Source organism: Periophthalmus magnuspinnatus, chromosome 19 (assembly GCF_009829125.3).
Source record: "Periophthalmus magnuspinnatus isolate fPerMag1 chromosome 19, fPerMag1.2.pri, whole genome shotgun sequence".
Classification (NCBI taxonomy): Eukaryota; Metazoa; Chordata; class Actinopteri; order Gobiiformes; family Gobiidae; genus Periophthalmus; species Periophthalmus magnuspinnatus.
The window spans coordinates 27,821,067-27,842,429 of record NC_047144.1 but is presented as its reverse complement, the minus strand read 5'-3'; the positions used below and the strand labels follow the sequence as shown (position 1 = coordinate 27,842,429).

General features: G+C 38.6%; 2 protein-coding genes across 2 annotated transcripts; one reads left to right on the top strand and one right to left on the bottom strand.

Moving 5' to 3' along the window:
- Window positions 1-235: 235 nt before the first annotated feature.
- Window positions 236-7,155, bottom strand: LOC117387385 (5'(3')-deoxyribonucleotidase, mitochondrial-like). The gene is made up of 5 exons (XM_033984886.2): window positions 6,452-7,155; window positions 4,690-4,790; window positions 3,441-3,501; window positions 3,232-3,346; window positions 236-500 (listed from the first exon to the last, which is right to left on the bottom strand). Exons 1-5 carry the CDS (start codon window positions 6,719-6,721, stop codon window positions 361-363), a joined length of 687 nt encoding a protein of 228 aa, XP_033840777.1. The 5' UTR covers window positions 6,722-7,155; the 3' UTR covers window positions 236-360.
- Window positions 7,156-9,297: 2,142 nt separating this feature from the next.
- On the top strand, window positions 9,298-21,264 carry cops3 (COP9 signalosome subunit 3). Its single transcript, XM_033984669.2, has 12 exons — window positions 9,298-9,567; window positions 11,647-11,776; window positions 12,151-12,263; window positions 12,518-12,567; window positions 14,539-14,631; window positions 18,261-18,440; window positions 18,515-18,655; window positions 19,137-19,310; window positions 19,382-19,468; window positions 19,754-19,867; window positions 19,963-20,043; window positions 20,508-21,264. The coding sequence occupies exons 1-12, from the start codon at window positions 9,513-9,515 to the stop codon at window positions 20,559-20,561; spliced, it is 1,272 nt and encodes a 423-aa protein (XP_033840560.1). The 5' UTR covers window positions 9,298-9,512; the 3' UTR covers window positions 20,562-21,264.
- The last annotated feature ends 99 nt before the right edge of the window (window positions 21,265-21,363 follow it).

Here is a 21,363-nt window from a genome sequence, read left to right as displayed (position 1 = left end):
TGCATTTCATGTTTCTTCACATATTTTTGATGTCTTCAGTATATATTTACAATCAAAAAGTAGTAAAGTAAACATACACACAAAGAAAAAACAATGAATGACAAGCTGTGTCCAAACTTTTGACCATTCGTTTCTTGCTTGGACAAACATATCTAGCTTGGACAATTTCTAGATTTAGGTTTAAACTTTCTCTTTCTCTTAAAATGTCTTTTATTATGCTGTGTTGTCTGTACTACTTCACATACAGTCCTATACTTCCCTCTTGTGGTCAAAAAATGTATGACAACCATTCCAGCATAGTGATATAATGATAATATCTTGCTGAAGTTTTACCATGGCGATTTGGGGGTGACTTTGGGGTCATTTTCGTTTACTGTCCAGAATGGCTCTCCAGTCATCCTCCCAGGAGAGGAGACGTCTCTGTGGACAGCTCTCCCCAAGATGCTGGTTATGACAGGCTGTAAACAGGATGTGCTCCCATGACGGGCTTGACTCTACACCTGTATAAAGAAGACATATTTTTGTTTTAAAGGTCTTATATTAAGCAAAATTTACTTCTGTGAACTTTAAGCCATGTTAGAATGTTGTTACCTAATCAAAAACAGTTTTGTATTATTTCATTGACACATTATTCTGGATTATTACATTATTCGACTTTGTGATGTCATTAAGTGGTACTTTTAAGGAGCTACCTTTTACCTTGTTTAGTTGAGATGAATAATTCCAGGGCTAAAATTATCCAAATGATTCTAATGAAAGTACACTGAGTTTAAAAACACAGTGGAGCACTTCCTGTATTACCACATGACATCACAGGGTTGTTTTCTGTATCCAGGTATGTTTGCAATGAGAAAACAATGTACATTTAATATAAATCTATAACATCATTAGATCATTAGATAACATTTTGTTCATTGTAAATCATAATACTGACCTAAAATGGCTTAATAATAGTAACTGGTCTATTGACTTTCTCTTTAAAACTGCAGCACTAAAAGGTTCTGCTTGGTCATAGGGTCACTTCACTTTAGCAAGCAAAAATACACAATGGACTGGCTAACTGAATGTACATAAATAACACATTTAGATCATCATGTTTTGATGCTTGTTTTAATTGTTTTGAAAATGCTATATTCGGCGAAAACAACAGATTTACATTTTTAATAAGTTTCAGTGTAGTTTTACTAAGTCACTCACGCTCGTGCATTCTGCTAGTGAAATTACTGCACAGCACATCAGGTTTGTGACATTGACGTGTTTTGTATTATACTTTTGTATATTTATTGAAAATCGTGAGAGATCGTTAAATGTCTCTAACATGCATGGATGGCATCTAAAACCTGTTCAGGCATGTTTTTGATGAGGGAACATTGTAACATTGTAGAAAGCTCCAAAACATTGATTTTGCATAATACCCCTCTTCAAACTATAGGGCCCTCAGAATGTGTTGATTGACACAACCATGTATAGTTGCGTTATTTTGAAAAAAAATGGTGATGGGATTGTGAATGTGAATTCAAAGTACGTTCAAGGTGCAATGTTTAAACACATCCAGGAGTATTAACATTTGAGAAAACATTGAAACTAATGAACTAATACAAGAATCCTATGCATTTAAGGATATGTTTGTAGAGGTCTAAACTAAAAAACAGGATAGTCTTACTGTGTGCAGTGGTCATTCTGTTACCTGAATAATTGCAGGCCTTGCGATTTGATTATTGCACAAATTCAAATTGCAATTTTTATTTGATTGTGACATATTTTGCATGATGCCATTTGAATGTTATCGACTTGTGTATGTATGCGTACAGCTGGTGAGACATGTGCGCACATAATCAAACAATATTAAAACCCGCCTGTCAAAGTGGCTTGTAACTGTAATGTAACTATGATGTTGTCAAGCATGGCACAATGCTTTTCAGTCTACATGTTTTAAAAAATCCATTAGGGTTGGATATACATTTTCATGCCTTGTGCAAGAAAACAAAATTACACTAATAATTATATAAGCATCGTAATTATTTACCGCTCTGTGGAGCGACCCCAGTGTACGCTAGATTTAGTTCTGCTTAGTTTACTCTGATCGCTGATGGACTCTCTAAACTTATTTCGATGACAACATGCTTCAAGCATACAGAATCCTGTGAATACACATGCTAATGCTTACTTTCCCTATATACGGTGGTCTTTTCTATCACTTGTGGCTAAATACCCCAGGAAAAGTGCACACGAAAAAGGCAGGGTGGTGGAGGAGAAAAAGCTTTTGGAATGACACACAGATAAACCCAGGCGTACCTGTCTTTCTGGAGAATAATATTCAGTTGATCCAAATTGCCTCGTCAGACAAACACGTCAAACAACAGCACCCATTCATAGAAGTGATCCGAGCGCATTTTTGTCCAATTCCCAAACACTTGCACTGTCATCCCGGACCTCATAGTTTGACCCGAGGTCAGCTGTGTCCACACCGCACTTGCCCCTCTCCAGAGTGCGGGTGGAACCACTCGAGACTTCCAGATTGCGACTGTCATGTTTACACCGGCCCAAGCAAGCCGCTCTCAGAGCAAATGCTCTTTTATGTCAACCCAACTATTGGGAGTGTGAAAACAACCTTAGAGACCAGAGCAGAGTTTACAGTCACAGTCAAACAAATGTTAGTATGCTAACTGTGCACTTCCTGTTTCACAGAGAGGAAAAGGTCAGCATACAACATACATCTGTCTCATTTTCACCCTAAGAGTTGCTTATACAATATATTTCTACTGGGGGAAAACAGATTTTACTTAATAAAAAAGAGGAATTAAGGGGAACAGACAACATTCTGTCTGTCTACTGTTCAATTAGTCTCACTCAAATCAAACACCTAAACAAGACCATAAATGCTCAAGTTGGCTCTGTTTCCTAATGTTTGCATTGTGTTTCTTGACCTCCTTCTTTCTGTCTTCTCCCCTTCCTCTCTCCTTCTCTCTCTCTCTTTCACCTCTCTGATTTTCTTACCCCCCTTTCTTCTCTCTCTCCCATCTCTCCTTCCCTCTCTCTCACCCACTTTCTCTCTCTGTCCCTCCCTGTCTCTCTTCCTTTTCTCTCCTTCTCATCCCCCTTTTTTCTGTTGCTCTCCCTCTCTCCCCCAATCCATCCCCCCCTCTTCCCTCTCTATTTCCTCCCACCTTTTTTTTCCCTCTCCCCACCTCTCTTAAAACAGCTAGTGCACATTGGGCAGTGTGTTCTCACCTAGAATGTCTGGTTTGTCGTCAATGAGGATGTCTCCGCAGACCAGTGTCTTGTCCCTGGTTAGGATGACCTGGTCCAAGAAGTCGTGGCCGAAATGTCTCTCCACCCACGCATACTGAAGAAGCACACACATACAGCAGGGACATGATTATACAAGAGAGAGTGGAGAGTTTTCAAACAGACAGGTCATATATTGTATTGGTTGTTACCTTCTCATAGGGGCAGTGATTGTAGGACTTGATAGGGCTGGTGCAAATAAAGACATCAGTGCTGCAAAGACATAAAATTAAAACAATTAAAATGTATTATAATTAAAATGTCATGTAATGAGACACACAGAGAGAACATAACCCTGTTGAGTTCTAAGTGTAAGATCTAAATTGCATATTCATATTTTTTTCTAATTATGATAGGATAGTATCTATGGTAAATATTTATCATCGCTCCCTACAGGGCTTTAAGCTCAAATATAACTTTTACTGATAACAATTCTAACAGTGATTCATTCTTAGTTAAAGAAAAAAAACAAACAAACATTAGATTGATGTCCCATTTATTTTGTGTTTTGGTTCTCAAGACAATCATCCAATCAGAAAGCAGAATGAGCTTCACATGAGTCACTAATTTGTGTTGGCAGTTTTACTGCTGAAATCCAGTTGGTTTAAGCCTAAAATGCATCTCTCTGATCTGAACCCTCACGACCTAAACCCCACCACCTTCAGACAATCATTAATCAGTGTTAGTGCAGCCTCTGTAACTCAGTGAGTGAATTCTGGAAGTTCAGATTTTCTTGTATACAAATCCCATAACTAGTATGCAGATAGGCTACACACACCTCAGAACTCCACAACCCACAGTGCAGGGCTGGTAAACTCTGACTAATTCTGTACTAAACCCTAATGTCCAATCATACAAGAGAGTTCATTTTCAAAACAGTTACACCTCCTAGTCTCCGTGAATATGATATTTGTCTATAATGTTAAAAAGTATGGAAATACTCTGGAAAAAAGTGATACCAACAGGCCAAGTTAGTTCCCATCTGTGGAGAGGTGAACCTACTCAAATACAAATTTTGAAAGTACTCATTCGCAATAGATAATCATTGCAATATAATACTGTTTAATGCAATACAGTGGAACATTCCAGGCAAAGCAATAACATCTCCATGAGACTAGCAGGTGACTAGACCCACGAACTCATTGTATTACAACATTATTCATTTTAGCTGCAGCCAATTTGTGTCAAATATTAATGATTTACAGGATTTTTGTATTGCTGAAACCCAGCAATATAAAATATACTCTCAATAATTGGATCACCTGCCTACTTCTGCTTCTTCCTGTTTCTTTTATTCACGTTGACTCATCCGAACAGAACCCATGTAATATGTTCTTGTCAATCGCATCCCAACCCATTAGTTTAAAGTCATCAGAGAACCTCCATAATAGACCCACATACTTATCCATCTTGGCCATTTCCTTGACTGCCTCCACTCCACCAGGCAATGGCTCCAGCTCTAAGAAAAAGTCCTTGGACTCCCAAATACTAATGGCTTTGTCCTGAAAGCAAAACACACAAAAGGATACATACATACACACGCACGCGCGCACACACGCACGCACACATTTAGAAACCACACAGGCAAGAAAAAGTGAAAGGACACTGTTGTTAGAGTACACACTTGGCTTTGAATGGCAAAGTACAGTATGTTGGATGTGACAATGAACTGTAAATAAAATAGTATATGTAAAGACTAAGATGTGTGTAATATTTAACTAAAATATAACATAATACTATTTAATAATAATTTGATATAAGTAGAAGTAATAATAATAATAATAATAATTTGATATAAATGACAACACATTAATTTTGTTAAATGAAGGTTTAAACAGTTGGGAAAATGCCTTCCTTAAGCATAAATAGCCCCTGCATTTTGTATAGAATTTTCCATGTTGGTAACATTGGTAGAGGTATTTCTGTATTTTTGTGCTCTTCTTCTCAACTTTTTACTATAATAAATATTTAGCACAGGTACTATCCCACCAAAAAAGTCATAATTAGAAAAACATAAAAACCTGTCATAACCTTTTTTTTTTTTTTTTAACTCTAGGCCTATTAAAAGTACCTCTAATGATATCCTAGACCAGAGGTGACAAACTCATTTTAACCGAGGGCCACATCAGCAAAATGGCCACCATCAAAGGCCAGATGTGACTGTGGCATGATAATGTCACTAAATGTGAACAAATGTCATGTAAAATAAATGTAACTACTTTTAAACTTGTTAAATAAGTGTTTCTGTATTTATTACTTATTCAAGTTGCAAATATTACGTGTCTGTGTAACTGTGTATTTTCTGATAAACTGACATTTTTAAAAGTGTGTATCTGGTCAGAGCCTTCAGCACTGATTCAAAAACAGCCTTTTAATTATTGGACAATTTGTAGTTTTTCTTGCAGACTAACTTTTTCATACTTAGCTCCATGTTTGGTGTCAAAATGTCGACGTAGATTGTACCGACCTCGCCTCATAACACAATAAACATACAGATTTTCTCCTTAAAGAACAAACTTGTATTCACCTTTAGCACCTTTCTTGAAACTGCCTTCCACACCGACAATTTTCCTCTTCCTGAACAATTTGGCATGATTATTTGCAAATATTTCTCAGTGTCACTTGTCGGGAAAATCTCATGAATTTATTGTCGATGCAAACATTAAAGCAGTACAGACTTATTTTAAAATGACAGTCAAGCCTTAATTTACCTTCTCACGGGCCACATAAAATGACGTGGCGGGCCGCATTTGGTCCCCGGGCCTTGAGTTTGACATGTGTCCTAGACCTAGATATTGATTTTTTTTATTGCATACTTCCTAATTTACTATTTTCCTGCTGTCTTTGAACTTTCCGTTGCAATACTAGAATGTCCCCACTGCGTGACAAATAAAAGTTCTTATCATACGATTTAACCAAAACACTCCACACAGCAGTTAAATAGATTGTTGAATTAATGCGTATTTTTAGTGACAGCTGGTTCCGTGATCCTCTCTCCATTCAAATACATGTAAACTGAAAGCTGCAGCTAGCCTTTAAACCCGATATTAATGAACTGGCGCGATCATTGCGTGCGTAAAATCCGTCTTTCACCTTGTTACGCGCACACATATTACGCACACATATAACACGATCAATGCGCTGGCACGGAAACCGCACTTACGCTTAGGTCACTCCGGAGCTGACCGTACTGCGAGGACACCCAGAAGCCTCTCCGCTCCTCCAGGGAGATGTAGGGCTCGTCTGGATATCGGGCGCGGTACTTTTTCAAGAACCCCCCCTCGAAGTCAGCGAGTACACCATCCATGTCAACCAAGACCCGCAGTCTCTTCTTCTTGCTCGATGCGGCGGAGGTGGAAGACATGTTTACGCAAATCCTCTTACAAGGATCACGGAGAAAACTTCCGAGTAGGCGTGTAGTAGAAAGCAACATCGCACAGGTCAGATAGGAGTGCACTGACGTTATAAAGCCGACCGAACAGCAGTGGATGGGTGCACGCGTTGATGTCCGCTTGCATACGTGGATGGATGCTCCAAAAAGTGTTCTCTCATTAAAAAGTTTGTCCACACTAAATGGTTCGGTTTTGCTAGTTGTGTCTCACAGCCATGTACTAGCCTGCAGTCAGCTGGAGCTAACAGAACGGGGCTAACTTTAGCACAACAGGCTAGTGACGGGTCAAAAGTGCCACATGCCAGGAGCGACAATGTACGCCACACTCCACATAGCATTGGTCAGTCAGTGTATTCTGTTACAGCTTGTAGCAGATTTGCAGGGCTGCGCTTATAAGGCAAGCAAAAACACGGGGAAATGCCACTTCAGCAACCCCAAAGAAAACAGCACCAGCACAGGGAGAATAATCTGTGCTGCTGCCCGACAAAGATCATCTACGGGACGGGAGGGTTTCTCTGTACTATGCACATGGACAAACTGTCAGCTGTATGTTTATATTATACACCGTGAGGTGTAATAATACAGTAGTAATGGTGAGTTAATTAGATAGAGATGGGTAGGAAAACCTAATAAGCAATTACAAATAAAAAATACTGACCTTGCTGAATATAATTACGAACAATCGTGACACAAATAGATATGCATAAAGCTCACTTTCAGCTTTAGTCACAGTTGGAAAAGTTATCAAAGACTTTAAAAAAAGCCTAGCCCATATAACACAAATTGAGAAAATTAGGCTAAAATGATGGTGACAAATATAATTTACTAAAGTGTAGGCCTCTTCACGTAATTGCTATCTCTGCTGATAACTCACCACTACTAAACCAAAGTGCCTTTCATTGACTGTTAATGGCATAAAGTGTGTCGCTTTGATCGTGTATGTCTGCCTGGCTCTAAAAATACAATTAAATAAAGAATACGTGTGTTCTTCTTGCAGTATATCTTGTTAAAGTTTGTCTGGGAATATATTACAAATATGAAAGGATGAAAGGTAAGCTTGACAAGCCTCTAAAATCACACTGACTGTATTCATGATTCTTTCCCTCCACACTTATGGAGGTAGCTGCTTCTGTAGAGGTGCCCAGACTGATGAAAGTGTGAAACTGCCTATATGTGCCAGCATCAGCCCCGTGTCATGAATCACTCAGATGCAAGCCACATCCGGATGGGTTAAGTGTCTTACTCAAGAACACAAATATAGCAAGAACTGGGATCAACCTGCTGTCGACCCTTCGGTCGGTGGGCAAATGCCCTAACCACTGTGCCACTAAAATTTAAAATACAGCAAGGTGTGCAAAAACATATTTCAAAATGTTTTTGTAAAAATGAATTTTGATTTGAGCAGATATATACTTTATTTAGTAACATATTTATTTATTCAGTCAATAATTCTCCATACACATAGGCCTGCGGAATTAAAGCATCTAATGATAAAGAATTATTTACGATATATAAAGCATAAATGTAACCGGTGGACTTCTGCATTGTGCTGCAAGGTCCTAAGGAGCCACAAGACACCGCGGGAACCTTTGGAGACAATCACCTTTAATCTGTTCCACAAAAGTACAAAACTTTATGATCATGTGCCGCTACACGTCTGTCCAGCCCACACTCTTCCCAACACTGGTCCGCAAAGGGAAGAGGCGGGAGTCAAACCCCGAATTTATACCAGGAGCAAGGCGAAGGACACACGAAGAAGAAAGTCAAACACAGAAGAAGCGGCTGGAGGACCAAGGCTGCACAAAAAATTAAACACCATGTATGAACAAAACTGTGATAAACAAAAGCGGCATTTTGTGTAATTATACATATATATGAACCGGTTACATAAACTTCCGCCTGTCTGCCAGTGGTGGAATGTAACAAAGTAAAAGTAGTACTGAGAAAAGCAGTACTGCACTTAAGTACAAATTTTTGCTATATGTACCTTACTAAAATAAATGTTAAATGTTTTTTTTGTTGTTTTTTTTTTGCTTTTACTTCACTACATTTGAGAGCAGGCATCTTTACTTTCCACTCCACTACAATTATGAGCAGGACTGAAAGTAAAAGTATTTTTATTATTGTTTGAGACCTACCGAAAGGCTGAAGCTTTATTTTTTTTAACACGTTTATAATTTGAGCAAACAAAAATATACACATAAAAACAGCTAGGAAAAAATGATTATTTTTTTCTGTTGAACAAAATTCAGCATTTATTAGATCTCAAAATCTGTGGGAAATACGTTTCCTTTGTAGTCGTAAGTGCACTTTTAAATCTATCTAAGCAGATTTTCTTTGATACTTTTACTTTTCATGTGGCACTTTTATTTAAGTAACAAAATTGAGTACTTCTTCCACCACTGCTGTCTACATTCTGTTGTAAAATATACGTATTCTTATCTATTAAAAGAGGAGATAATGTTCCACTATTTTAGTAGATATTTGTTTAGCGCGTCACTTCTTTCCCTCCTTTCTATTTTCTTACTGTAATTTAAAATAATCCTTTGTGGAAGCACTAATGCATTTATGAGATTTTTTTTTTAATTTTTTTTTTAATGTTTTTATGTGTTCGTAAACAAAAACATGACGTCTCGCTCCAGTAGATTGTCTCTTTAAGGATCCAGCCGTTGCCGTGGAAATCTCGTTCTAGTAGTCTCTCCGTGTGTAAGTTCTCGCGGTACCTGTGCCCCAGTGGCGGCTGTGTGGCCCCCAGTCTCAGTCCGGACGGAGGAGTTTCTGACGTTTGAATGAAAAACAGTGCTCATCACCTCCACCTTGGACCCTGGAAATAATGGCTTCAGCCTTGGAGCAGTTTGTGAACAATGTGCGGCAGCTCTCAGCACAAGGTAGACACGGCAAACTTGTTCGAAAGGGAAGTATTAGCCGGAGAGCTAGCTTATGCTATCCAGTGCCTTGCCGATAGCTAGGCAGCCTAACTGGCCAAAGCCCTCTTTTGCTTTATCATGTAAACATACACCGAAAATGACTATATTAGACTTTGAGAGTTGTCTAAAGTACCGCTACATGATGCATTTTACTCCAATATAGTCTACGATTACCCCGCAGTGTAAGGTGAATGTGACAGTACTTAAAAATTACACTTTTTGTTTTTCATCTGGAAAATTATTTCTGGGGACTGGCTGCCGGTAGTCCCGCCTCAGCCTCACACGATTGGCTGACGGACTGAATACGTGAATCTGATTGGTTTAAATGTGCCTGTCTATCTCGCCGGCCGTTCCACTGTTGCAAGGCCTTGACAGGACAGTTGATCGAGCGAATTATAAGCAACCGTTTGCACTTACAACTGTTTTTAACGACCACTGTTCTTCATTCTGCATTATTGTAATAATTTGTGTGTTGTTTTTTTGCTCTGATAAATGTAGTTAGACTTATTAAACGGTTTGTATTATGAATGGCAAATTGGATCATTTATACATTTTTTGCTATCTGAATAGGATATTAATGTAGGCGTAGAACACATATCTTGATCAGTGGGTTTTAATACTAACCGTGTCACAACCAGAATTTAAAGGTCCCATATTACTCAAAATTGACTCTTGTGAGCTTTAAACCATATTCTATTGTTGTTTGAGTAATCCAAGTTTATTAGTCTGTCTACATCTCCAAAGCTCTAAATGCTCTGCTGTTGTGTTAGTTTTCAAGCTCATGGCTACCTTTTACCTTTAGCTGAGTAGATATAGGCAAGTCCAGGGCTGGGATTATTCAAATGATTCCGGTGAAGGTGTATGGAGTTTAAAACACAGTGGAGCACTTCTGTATTAACACATGCCATCACAAGGTGTAACTTAAGGTTAAAGTACACATTATTGTCCCCATAGGGAAATTTGTTGTCTGCCCATCCTTCAGTGCTGCTGGGGCATCTCCTTAGGAATAGTGAGAACCACTGTTTGTTCTGTCTTGGAGACCCATCTCCATGATCTTGTTGCTTGATTTGGTCAGGACTACCTTAGCTGGAGGATTTATGGTGCATGTTTTGTGTTGTTTTGGGATGGGGGAAACTGGAGTGCCTGGAGGAAACTCACCCAGACACACGGAGAACTTGCAAACTCCACCAAAACCTTATTGCTCTGAAGGATGAGTGCTAGACATTCAACCACAGTGCTGCTAAAAGTACACTCAGCCGAAATATGCAAGGTTTGTGTGTTAAACACGTGTGAAAGAAACAACACAAAACTCCAGGTATGATTTTGAGTAAGAAATTCTATTATAACATAGATCAGAAAATAACCTTAAGTAGTTAGCTTTGACACATGTGGAGTAAGCCAGGACTAGAGATGGGCAAAAAATCAATTAAGGGCTTTAATGCAATAGTTTGTTTTATCTCATTCGTAAAATATGTCCCCAATGGATTAAATATGATCACCAAATACAATCTTTTAAGGTTTGACCATTTTCTGTAGTTTGGTGAACATTTAGTGGAGAGGGAGAAAAAACTAAAATTCAAATTTTTTGAGGAAAAAAATAGACAATTTCTTTTTCAGGCAAAAGTGGGGGAAATATTGCATTGCAATTGTGATTCAATTTGTGATTTATGTTTTAATAATGAGATGCTGTTCAAAGTTCACATTATAAACATGGCCAGAAGAATCGACAAAAAGATTGAAACATGTAGTGACAAACTAATGCAAGAATTACATGTAAGTTTGTACGAAGCTAAATTACAGGGTTAGCTCTTTTTATACAGAATACTGATGCATTTTATTGTTTGTGGAAGAAATGATGTTACTTAAAAAATCTCAACCTTTGCAATTTGCTAATTGTGTCCATTCAAATTGCAATTTCGATTCCAGTGCGATTGATCTTGCAGCGCCATAATTTCTGATTTTATGGACAGTTCATGCAGATAAATAATGACTGTACAGAAGTGTTAAAAAAGCTAAATGTTGTCTGATGTCTGTGCTCAGGTCAGATGACTCAGCTGTGTGAGCTAATCAACAAGAGTGGGGAGCTGCTGGCCAAAAACCTATCCCACCTGGACACAGTGCTGGGGGCCTTGGACATCCAGGAGCACTCCTTAGGGGTCCTGGCTGTGCTGTAAGTTCTCCTGTTCAGTGACTGTCTAAACTAACTGTGTGTCTAATAGGGATCGACAGTCTCAATATTCTCATTCGCAATAATTGGGCAATATTTTATAAATCCACCAGAAACTGGTTTAGTCCTCTTGTATCTAAATTGATAATATCATGTAGAAAACCCTCTAGAAGGTTAGTTGTATGTCAATAATTCATATGGATAATAGTGGCCTTATGGTAGTTGCTATTGGTAAATTTTAGTAAAATTCTCTTTAGCCAGTATAATATTGCCTCTAAGAATGCGCTTGTTGTGTTCTAGGTCTATAAATTAGTTCTATGTCTATAAATTAGATAGCTGTCAGAACCAAGCTCATTAAACTGTCTGTCTTATCACAGATTTGTCAAGTTCTCCATGCCAAACATCCCGGACTTTGAGACACTCTTCTCCCAAGTTCAGCTCTTCATCAGTACCTGCAACGGGGAGCACATCAGATATGCAACAGACACTTGTAAGCACCTATTCCTCTCAAGGTGTCGGAACAAAAGGGCCTGACTGCTAATTGACACAAAAGATGTCTGTGCTAATTAGGCTATTAACTCCCACCTTGTCATTAGTAGAAAGTGGAAAGGGTGTATTAGCCCAACAGATCTTCTTCAGGCGGGTAGTGGACATGTTTATAGACGGAAGAAGGGTAGATCATAGGTCTTGGTAAACTGCACCGCTAAATGAACTTGTCTTCTCTCTTTGTTGTCTGTGCCTCAGTTGCTGGTCTCTGCCACCAGTTAACAAATGCCCTAGTCGAGCGGAAACAGGTAAGCCAATTCAAAAGGTACAGTAGATTTATTTGACAACTCACTGTTTCTCCTCTATCACTAGTTCACAGGTAGTGTTCAGTAACTTGTTTGTTTCATTAACTTGTAATTTGTTTGTTATATACAACGATTCCACTCCCATTCAAATGATATCATATTTTGTTTTACATTGTTCATCTCTATGGAAGGGATGGTTTATCAGTTATCATCAATATCAGGATTTCCCCATATATGCTCGATATTGAAAATTTTGCTGATATTTGGCACTAATTATTTCCGTGCTTCAGATTTGTTTTTGAACAGAAATATAAAAATATAAAGTTTATATCCCTGATGTATACATTTTGAAATTACAAGTGAAGGGTTAATTTTAAACTTCAGTATTGATACTTTGCAGCTGATGACATCAACATTCCTTGGGAGTGTGATGTTAATGTAGGCACTGCTCTGTCTAAAGCTTTTAAGTAAGTTAGACTTTAATCTGAGCTTTATTTTAACACATACTTGCCATGAAGGACTGATTTATTTGGAACTACAACAGGTGAGATGATCTGCACCGTTAAACAAGTTCATCTCAAATATCATTAGCCAACAGTTTTTCAGTTGGTCACTCACCTTTTTCATTGAAAATCAAACTCCTAAATATGAGCAAGAACCCTCATACTGATCACGGGCTCCTGAAAATGTGTTGTGTAAATCCTTTTCTTGAGTTTTCAGAGAATCAGACAATATTGCTAATGTGTGCATTGTGTCACCATGGAAACAGCTGAACATTCTGCCATAGGCATACAGGTAGAACACCCCCAGCTTGATGTCGCTACAAAGTATGAATAACTTAATATAAATTAGGTCCTTCTTATGGATTTTAAAAGCAAATATTGGCAAATATTGGTAAATATTGGTTATCAGCCACAACAAGACAAATATTGGGTATTGATTTAAAAAAAAAAATCCATATCAGACCATCCCAAATCTATGGCAGTGGTGCTAATTTCTCATAAAAATCTATAGATAGGTTGCGTTTGCGTGAAAACACAATATTCTAGTATGCCCATCCTTTAAACTTGAGCTAGAGGACAGGTCAGAATTCTGTGGCGGAATTTGCTGTTTAACTGTCAGACTGCAGAATTTAAAAAGATTGCATTCAACTCAAAATGTCAATAAATTATACGATCCAGCATTTGTTCCTATTGTTTGGGTATTTCTTCAAAAACTGAATCTCCCAAGGCCCTTTATAGGCCCTTGTCCTACAACTGGAATTATGACATCATCAAATATCTCTATGTGAACGCAGCCTATAGCAGTTTTTGTAGGCTGTGAAGCAATGCCTTCAATTAGTCAGAACCCAGGAGAGTTTATACCTCAGGCCAAACTGTATGTAGCACTAACGTTTTTTATAAATTAAAGCAACACATCCAGCCTCTTTTATGGTTATCAAAATCAGGTACTAATCCACACTAAAACTAGACATTGGTTTGAGCAGGCATCAATGCTTAAAAAAATTAAAATTTTCTGAATCACATTAGAATGACCTTGAGCTGCATAAGAACAAGTATAAAACCACATAGTATTTTCCCATGGCTCACTATGGGACATACCTGGATGACTGAGCGATTACATTGATATAACACCACATAATGAGATAAAAGACAGTATGTTGAAAATCACATTCTATAGTCTAAAGAAAGAGAGTTTTTTTTTATTATTGTTGTGGTGGTATCTGAATTAGTATTGAGTGCTGACGTATTGAGTACTGAAGTTTGAAATTTTAGTAATGTGACAACACAATACTCTCATTTGTGTGTGTGTGTCTTGGCTCCCCTCCTAATTATCCAGTTTATAACTTGATTTAGTTAATAAAATAGGCATTTAAGAGCTTTTGAATTGATACTTCAGACCTCCTCCTCGTGCCTCTGTGCCTCAGGCTGTCTGACTTTGCAGATGAATAACTTGTTTTTCTCCCATTGACAGCCTTTGAGGGGTGTAGTCATCCTAAAACAGGCAATAGATAAAATGCAGATGAACACAAACCAGCTTACCTCAGTCCACGCAGACCTGTGTCAGGTATGATATTGATCCAATTGTCAAGTTTAATGACCACAGTATTGCTATTGTCATAAAATATGTACAAATGTTTTAGTGCTCATTCTGTTGTCTGTAATTAGTCCAAATTACTCTGTACAGTAGTGTTGTCAAAAATATTGAAAATCTGATACTAGTTGATGAAACTAGTGTCAAAACTAGATACTCATTTGAGCAATGTATGACTACTGAAGAATTCACATTTATAGGAGAGAAATGAACCTTTCCTGAATGGTTTTAGAATGATCTTGAGCTGTATCAGAACCATAGACTTGTCCAGACATGGGCAAAGTACGGCCCGGGGGCCACACATGGCCCTTTGAGCTAATTAATCCAGCCCGCCGAACATGACCAAATTATATTAAAATAGGTAAGGGTAAACCTTGTTCAATTTACCTTTTCAACAAGTTGTTGATCACCGAATTTGAGTTTTTCTGCTGTATTTATTTAATGCATTTGGAAAACAATGTATTCAATGAGCCGTGCATATTCATGCTCTGTTGCCTACCTATGCAAATAAATATGCAATAGTTGAAACTTGAATAAGTAATAAATACAGAAACAGTTAATTAACAAGTTCAAAAACTAGTTACATCTATTTTACATCTGGCCCTTTGAGGACAGCCATTTTTCTGTTGTGGCCCTCGGTGAAATTGTGTTTGACACCCCTGCTCTAATGTAATATAAGTGTGTGTGCGTGTGTGTGTATGTGTGTGTACAGTGAGGCAAATAAGTATTTGAACACCCTGATTTTGCAAGTTCTCCCACTTCATCTTAGGTGCATGTCCACTGTGAAAGACATAATCTAAAAAATTGTATTTATTTGTATGTTACTGCTGCAAATAAGAATAAGATATGCCTTTATTAGTCCCACAGTGGGGAAATTCCAGTATTGTACCGCACAGTTAAAGAACAGAAGGAAAATGGTACATGCAATAAAACAAGATAATAGATAAATAGCTTAAAGTAAAAAAAAAAAAAAAATAGACTTAAAAATAAACTAAAAATAGACTCTAATATAACATCTTCGTAAAGTGACTTATGTATTGCACATAGGTGTGGTTGAATGACACATGTTCAGTGTTAACAGTGTTCATTGTACAGTCTGACAGCAGCAGGAAGGAAAGACCTACAAAACCTCTCCTTCACACAGCGAGGGTGAATCAGTCTGTCACTGAAGCTGCTCTCCAGGGCAGACAGAGCGTCCTGCAGGGGGTGAGACTCATGGCCCAGCATAGAAATGACCTTAACCAGGACCCTCCTGTCCCCCACCTCCTGCACTGAGTCCAGAGGACAGCCCAGGACAGAGCTGGACTTCTTGATGACCTTGTCCAGCTTCTTCCTCTCCCTCTCTGTGATGCTGCTGTTCCAACAGACCACACCGCACAGGATGGCTGATGCCACCACAGAGTCATAGAAGGTCTTCAGGAGTGGCCCTCTCACTCCAAAAGACCTGAGTCTCCTCAGGAGATAGAGCCTGCTCTGGCCCTTCCTGTACAGTGCGTCTGTGTTGTGAGTCCAGTCCAGTTTGTTGTTCAGATACCCAGGTACTTGTATGAGTCTACTGTCTCAATGTCCCTTCCCTGGATGTTCACTGAGGGGGCAGTAGAGTGGCGTCTGCGGAAGTCCACCACCATCTCCTTGGTCTTCACTGCATTGATGATGAGGTGGTTCTGCTGACGTAAGTATTTGAACACCTGAGAAAATCAATGTTAATATTTGGTACAGTAGCCTTTGTTTGCAATTACAGAGGTCAAACATTTCCCGTAGTTTTTCACCAGGTTTGCACACATTGCAGGAGGGATTTTGGCCCACTCCTCCACACAGATCTTTTCTAGATCAGTCAGTTTTCTGGGCTGTCGCTCAGAAACACGGAGTTTGAGCTCCCTCCAAAGATTTTCTATTGGGTTTAGGTCTGTAGATTGGCTAGGCCACTCCAGAACCTTGCTTCTTACGGAGCCACTCCTTGGTTATCCTGGCTGTGTGCTTCGAGTCATTGTCATGCTGGAAGACCCAGCCACGCCCCATCTTCAGTGCTGTAACTGAGGGAAGGAGGTTGTTCCCCAAAATCTCGCAATACATGGCCCCGGTCATGGCCTTCGCAATACATGGCCTTGGTCATCCTCTCCTTAATACAGTGCAGTCGTCCAGTCGTCCAGTGCAGAAAAACACCCCCAAAGCATGATGCTACAACCCCCATGCCTCACAGTAGGGATGATGTTCTTTGGGTGGTATCTTCTTCCTCCAAACACGGCGAGTGGAATTAAGACCAAAAAGTTCCATTTTGGTCTCATCTGACCACATGACTTTCTCCCATGACTCCTCTGGATCATCTAAATGGTCATTCGCAAACTTAAGACGGGCCTGGACATGTGCTGGTTTAAGCAGGGGAACCTTCCGTGCCATGCATGATTTTAAACCATGACGTCTTAGTGTATTACTAACAGTAACCTTGGAAGTGGTGGTCCCAGCTCTTTTCAGGTCATTGACCAGCTCCTCCCGTGTAGTTCTGGGTTGATTCCTCACCTTTCTTAGGATCATTGAGACCCCACGAGGTGAGATCTTGCATGGAGCCCCAGTCCGAGGGAGATTGACAGTCATGTTTAGCTTCTTCCATTTTCTAATAATTGCTCCAGCAGTGGATCTTTTTTCACCAAGCTGCTTGGCAATTGCCCCGTAGCCCTTTCCAGCCTTGTGGAGGTCTACAATTTTGTCTCTTGTACATTTTGACAGTTCTTTGGTCTTGGCCATGTTAATAGTTGGAGTGTTACTGATTGTATGGGGTGGACAGGTGTCTTTATGCAGCTAACGACCTCAAACAGGAGCTTCTAATTTAGGATAATAAGTGACGTGGAGGTGGACTTTTTAAAGGTGGACTAACAGGTCTTTGAGGGTGAGTATTCTAGCTGATAGACCGGTGTTCAAATACTTATTTGCAGCAGTAACATACAAATAAATTATTTAAAAAATCATACAATGTGATTTCCAGGTTTTTTGTTTAGATTATGTCTCTCACAGTGGAGATGGCACCTAAGATGAAAATTTCAGACTCCTCCATGATTTCTAAGTGGGAGAACTTGCAAAATCAGTGTGTTCAAATACTTATTTGTGTCACTGTATGTACGTGTGTATGTATGTATATATATCTCTCCTGGCCCGGCCCCTCTGTCAAATTTTAGAACCCATTGTGGCCCGTGTGTCAAAAACTTTGCCCATCCCTGGACTAGTCACTAGTCACTGACACGACCCAACAAAAATCTCCTGCAACCCACCTTTGGGTTGCGACCCCAAGGTTGAGAAAGAAATCGACTAGTGTACACCCATGGACCACTATGAAACATACCTGGACGGCTGAGGGTAATATAAAAGAAAATATCATTATTTAATGTATAAAATCACATTTTGTTGTCTAAAGAAAGTACTTTTTTATTATCTTTGTGGCATCAGAATTCATAACAAAATCAAATTTGAAATTTTAGTATTGTGTCAACACTACTATACAGTATGTGAATACTTTGATGTGTCCATGTAGTTACAGGGTCGCATCATTTAGGATCATTCCTTCTTTCTCTTTTGAGAGGTGAAGTGCTAAGTCCTATGTTTCTGTGCAGTTGTGCTTGTTAGCAAAGTGTTTTAAGCCTGCTCTGCCCTTCTTGGAGCTGGATATGATGGACATCTGTAAAGAGAACGGAGCCTACGACGCAAAGCACTTTTTATGTTACTACTACTACGGTGGCATGATCTACACAGGCCTCAAAAACTTTGAAAGAGCACTGTATTTTTATGAACAGGTATTTGCATAATCCTTATGTGTAATCCAACCTTTATTCTTTATTTATGTATCACATATTTTTTGTTGTTCTAGGCAATAACCACTCCAGCTATGGCAGTGAGCCACATCATGTTGGAAGCCTACAAGAAGTACATTTTGGTGTCACTCATCCTTCACGGCAAAGTGCAGCAGCTGCCTAAATACACATCACAAATAGTAGGGAGGTTTATAAAGGTAAGAATAAATCAAAGGCCCTGTACCTGATCTATTTATTTTTTGTCGCTGTATTTGATCAGAATTTGTATTGTCCTAGTACAGATACTTTGTGTATACAGTTCTTGAGGTCAAAATAAGTACTGTTTGCATTTAACTGGAAAAAATTTCATTGTCTGATAATCATGAGGTGTGTGTTAGCATGCTAGTTAATTGGTTTATTGTCAGAGCAAAACTCCGATCTGGCCTCTGAAAGTTTGAAAAAAATTCATATAAACTCATTCATGAGAAAAATTAGGATGCTTGGAATGTGTAAAGTGAGGAACAACTTTGGAACACTGCAAACCATTTAAAATGAACAGAAATTAATAGGCAAACATCAGGTACAGCGCCTTTAAAAAAAAACAAAAGTGCCTTCAACTTTAAGTATACAAGGAATACAGATTATTGAGATTTTGGATGTACTAACAACACTATTCTGTCCTTTTCATCAATGCCTTAGCCCTTGAGCAATGCATACCACGAGTTAGCTCAGGTCTACAGCACCAACAACCCCACTGAACTGCGGAACCTGGTCAACAAACACAATGAGACGTTCACAAGAGACAACAACACGGGCCTGGTCAAACAATGCCTCTCCTCGCTCTACAAGAAGAATATACAGAGGCTAACCAAGGTGGGTTGGGCTACAGATGGGAAAAACTACACTGGCCTGAAATGTATTAATGATTTTATTTTTATCTTTAGACCTTCTTGACATTGTCTTTGCAAGATATGGCTAGTCGGGTGCAGTTGTCTGGTGCTCAAGAGGCAGAGAAATATGTCTTACACATGGTGGGTTGTCGATTTATAACTGATTTATTCAAGTACATATGACAGATTAGAGTACACATTTCACCTTTATCCTTAAATTTTCTCTGCATTTTGAAAGGAACTGATGACAGTTGATATGGGCAGAGGGATCCCATCTTAGAACTCACTGATACTTTCTGTATTTTCTAACTTTTTGTTTTGTACTCTTCTTCACAAATTGCCATTTGACTGATGAGTACAATCCCACCAAACCAGATAGTCATTTTCAAAATATATTAATCTGTCAAATTTCTACATATTTTGTAGATCGAAGATGGTGAAATTTATGCTAGCATAAACCAAAAGGACGGCATGGTGTGCTTCCACGATAACCCTGAAAAATACAACAACCCTGCAATGCTCCACAAAATTGACCAAGAGGTACTCCATGTCTGTTTTTAAGATTTTTTTGTTTTGTTTCTTTTGTTTCTTATTATGCAAGGGGAAAATAAATGACTGCATTTTCTGCGTTTCAGATGTTGAAATGTATAGAACTGGATGAGAAGTTAAAATCTATGGATCAAGAAATTACAGTAAATCCACAATTTGTGCAAAAGGTGAGACGCTTTATTTATGACATGACACATTATACACATTTGACACATTTATGATTTTTTTAAGATAGTGTATCAGATTTTTCTGGTCTTTAAAATGAACTAGTTCTGTTTTTCACATTTTTAACAAATCAGTGGCCCAAAGTCATTCCTTTCCCTACCTCATACATTCCAATTATCCTAATTGTTTTCCGTGGTGAGTTTATAAACACAGTTCACACCTTACGGAGAAGCGAGCAGAGCAATTAGCGTGTTAGCAGCAATAAAACGCTTTATAATTAGATGCAGATTTAATCCAGCTGATTTATTTGGACCTCAAGAAGAGCTTATACAATATATCTGTACTGGGTCAAGACAAATTTTGTTGAAATATATGAAAAGAAATCCAGTAGTGGCTCTTAAACATTTAGATCTGAGAATTGAGTTTACTTGTATTTTTTTAACATTACCTCTACATTCTTTTGCAGAGTATGGGATCACAGGAGGACGACGTCGGTAGCAAAACATCAAGTTACTCTTGAGGGGCCTTGGACTGGGACAGAACGCTGCAGCCACCCAACATGTTCTTCCCGGGATGATTTGGAATTTTTATAAAGAGAAAAAACAAACATTCTATTACATAAAGGACATTGGACAAGGAATTCTAAGTGTGTGGAATGATGATGTTATTCTTTCTTCAGTGTCTTAAGGATAACAAAAAAACAGTTTTATTTATCTTGTCCTGATTGGAGCGCCACCATTTACAAAATTCACTCATCAATAAAAACTGGACTTATTTGTTCTGAACTATGTGTGAATATTTTCACTGTTTGTTTAGGGTCCGCTGCATGATGGCCGTTACGAGGGCATTACATATGTGAGGTGATTCTGTTGAGGAGGAAGTTAAAAACCCAAAATATTTTTGATGAATTGTAAAATCCACAAAGATAATTTTTTCCGACTTTTGTAGATATCAGATCTGTACACACAAACATGTCCTTCCTTAATTTGCTGTACACAATAGAAAAGTGTTCACGACCTGGTGCATTGACTGTAACGTTCTTGGTTTTTCCCTTTTTTGCAGATTTTGTTTTTTTGTTTTTTTTAGGTCGGATCCACTAGAGGTCGCTTGAGCACTGTACAGAAAACCGTTTTGACAGGCTTGTGAAACTTAAAACTCATGCCGTCTGGGAGCTTGAGCTGTGCGATTGTGGATCTGTTATATAATAAATTGTTTAAGAATAATGCACTGTTTTGGGGATTTTTGACGAAATGTAAAATTATCCTTTATTTAATTTGTTGAGTTTGCTGTTGTTAAGTTATTGTAGCTTTATTGTATTATTA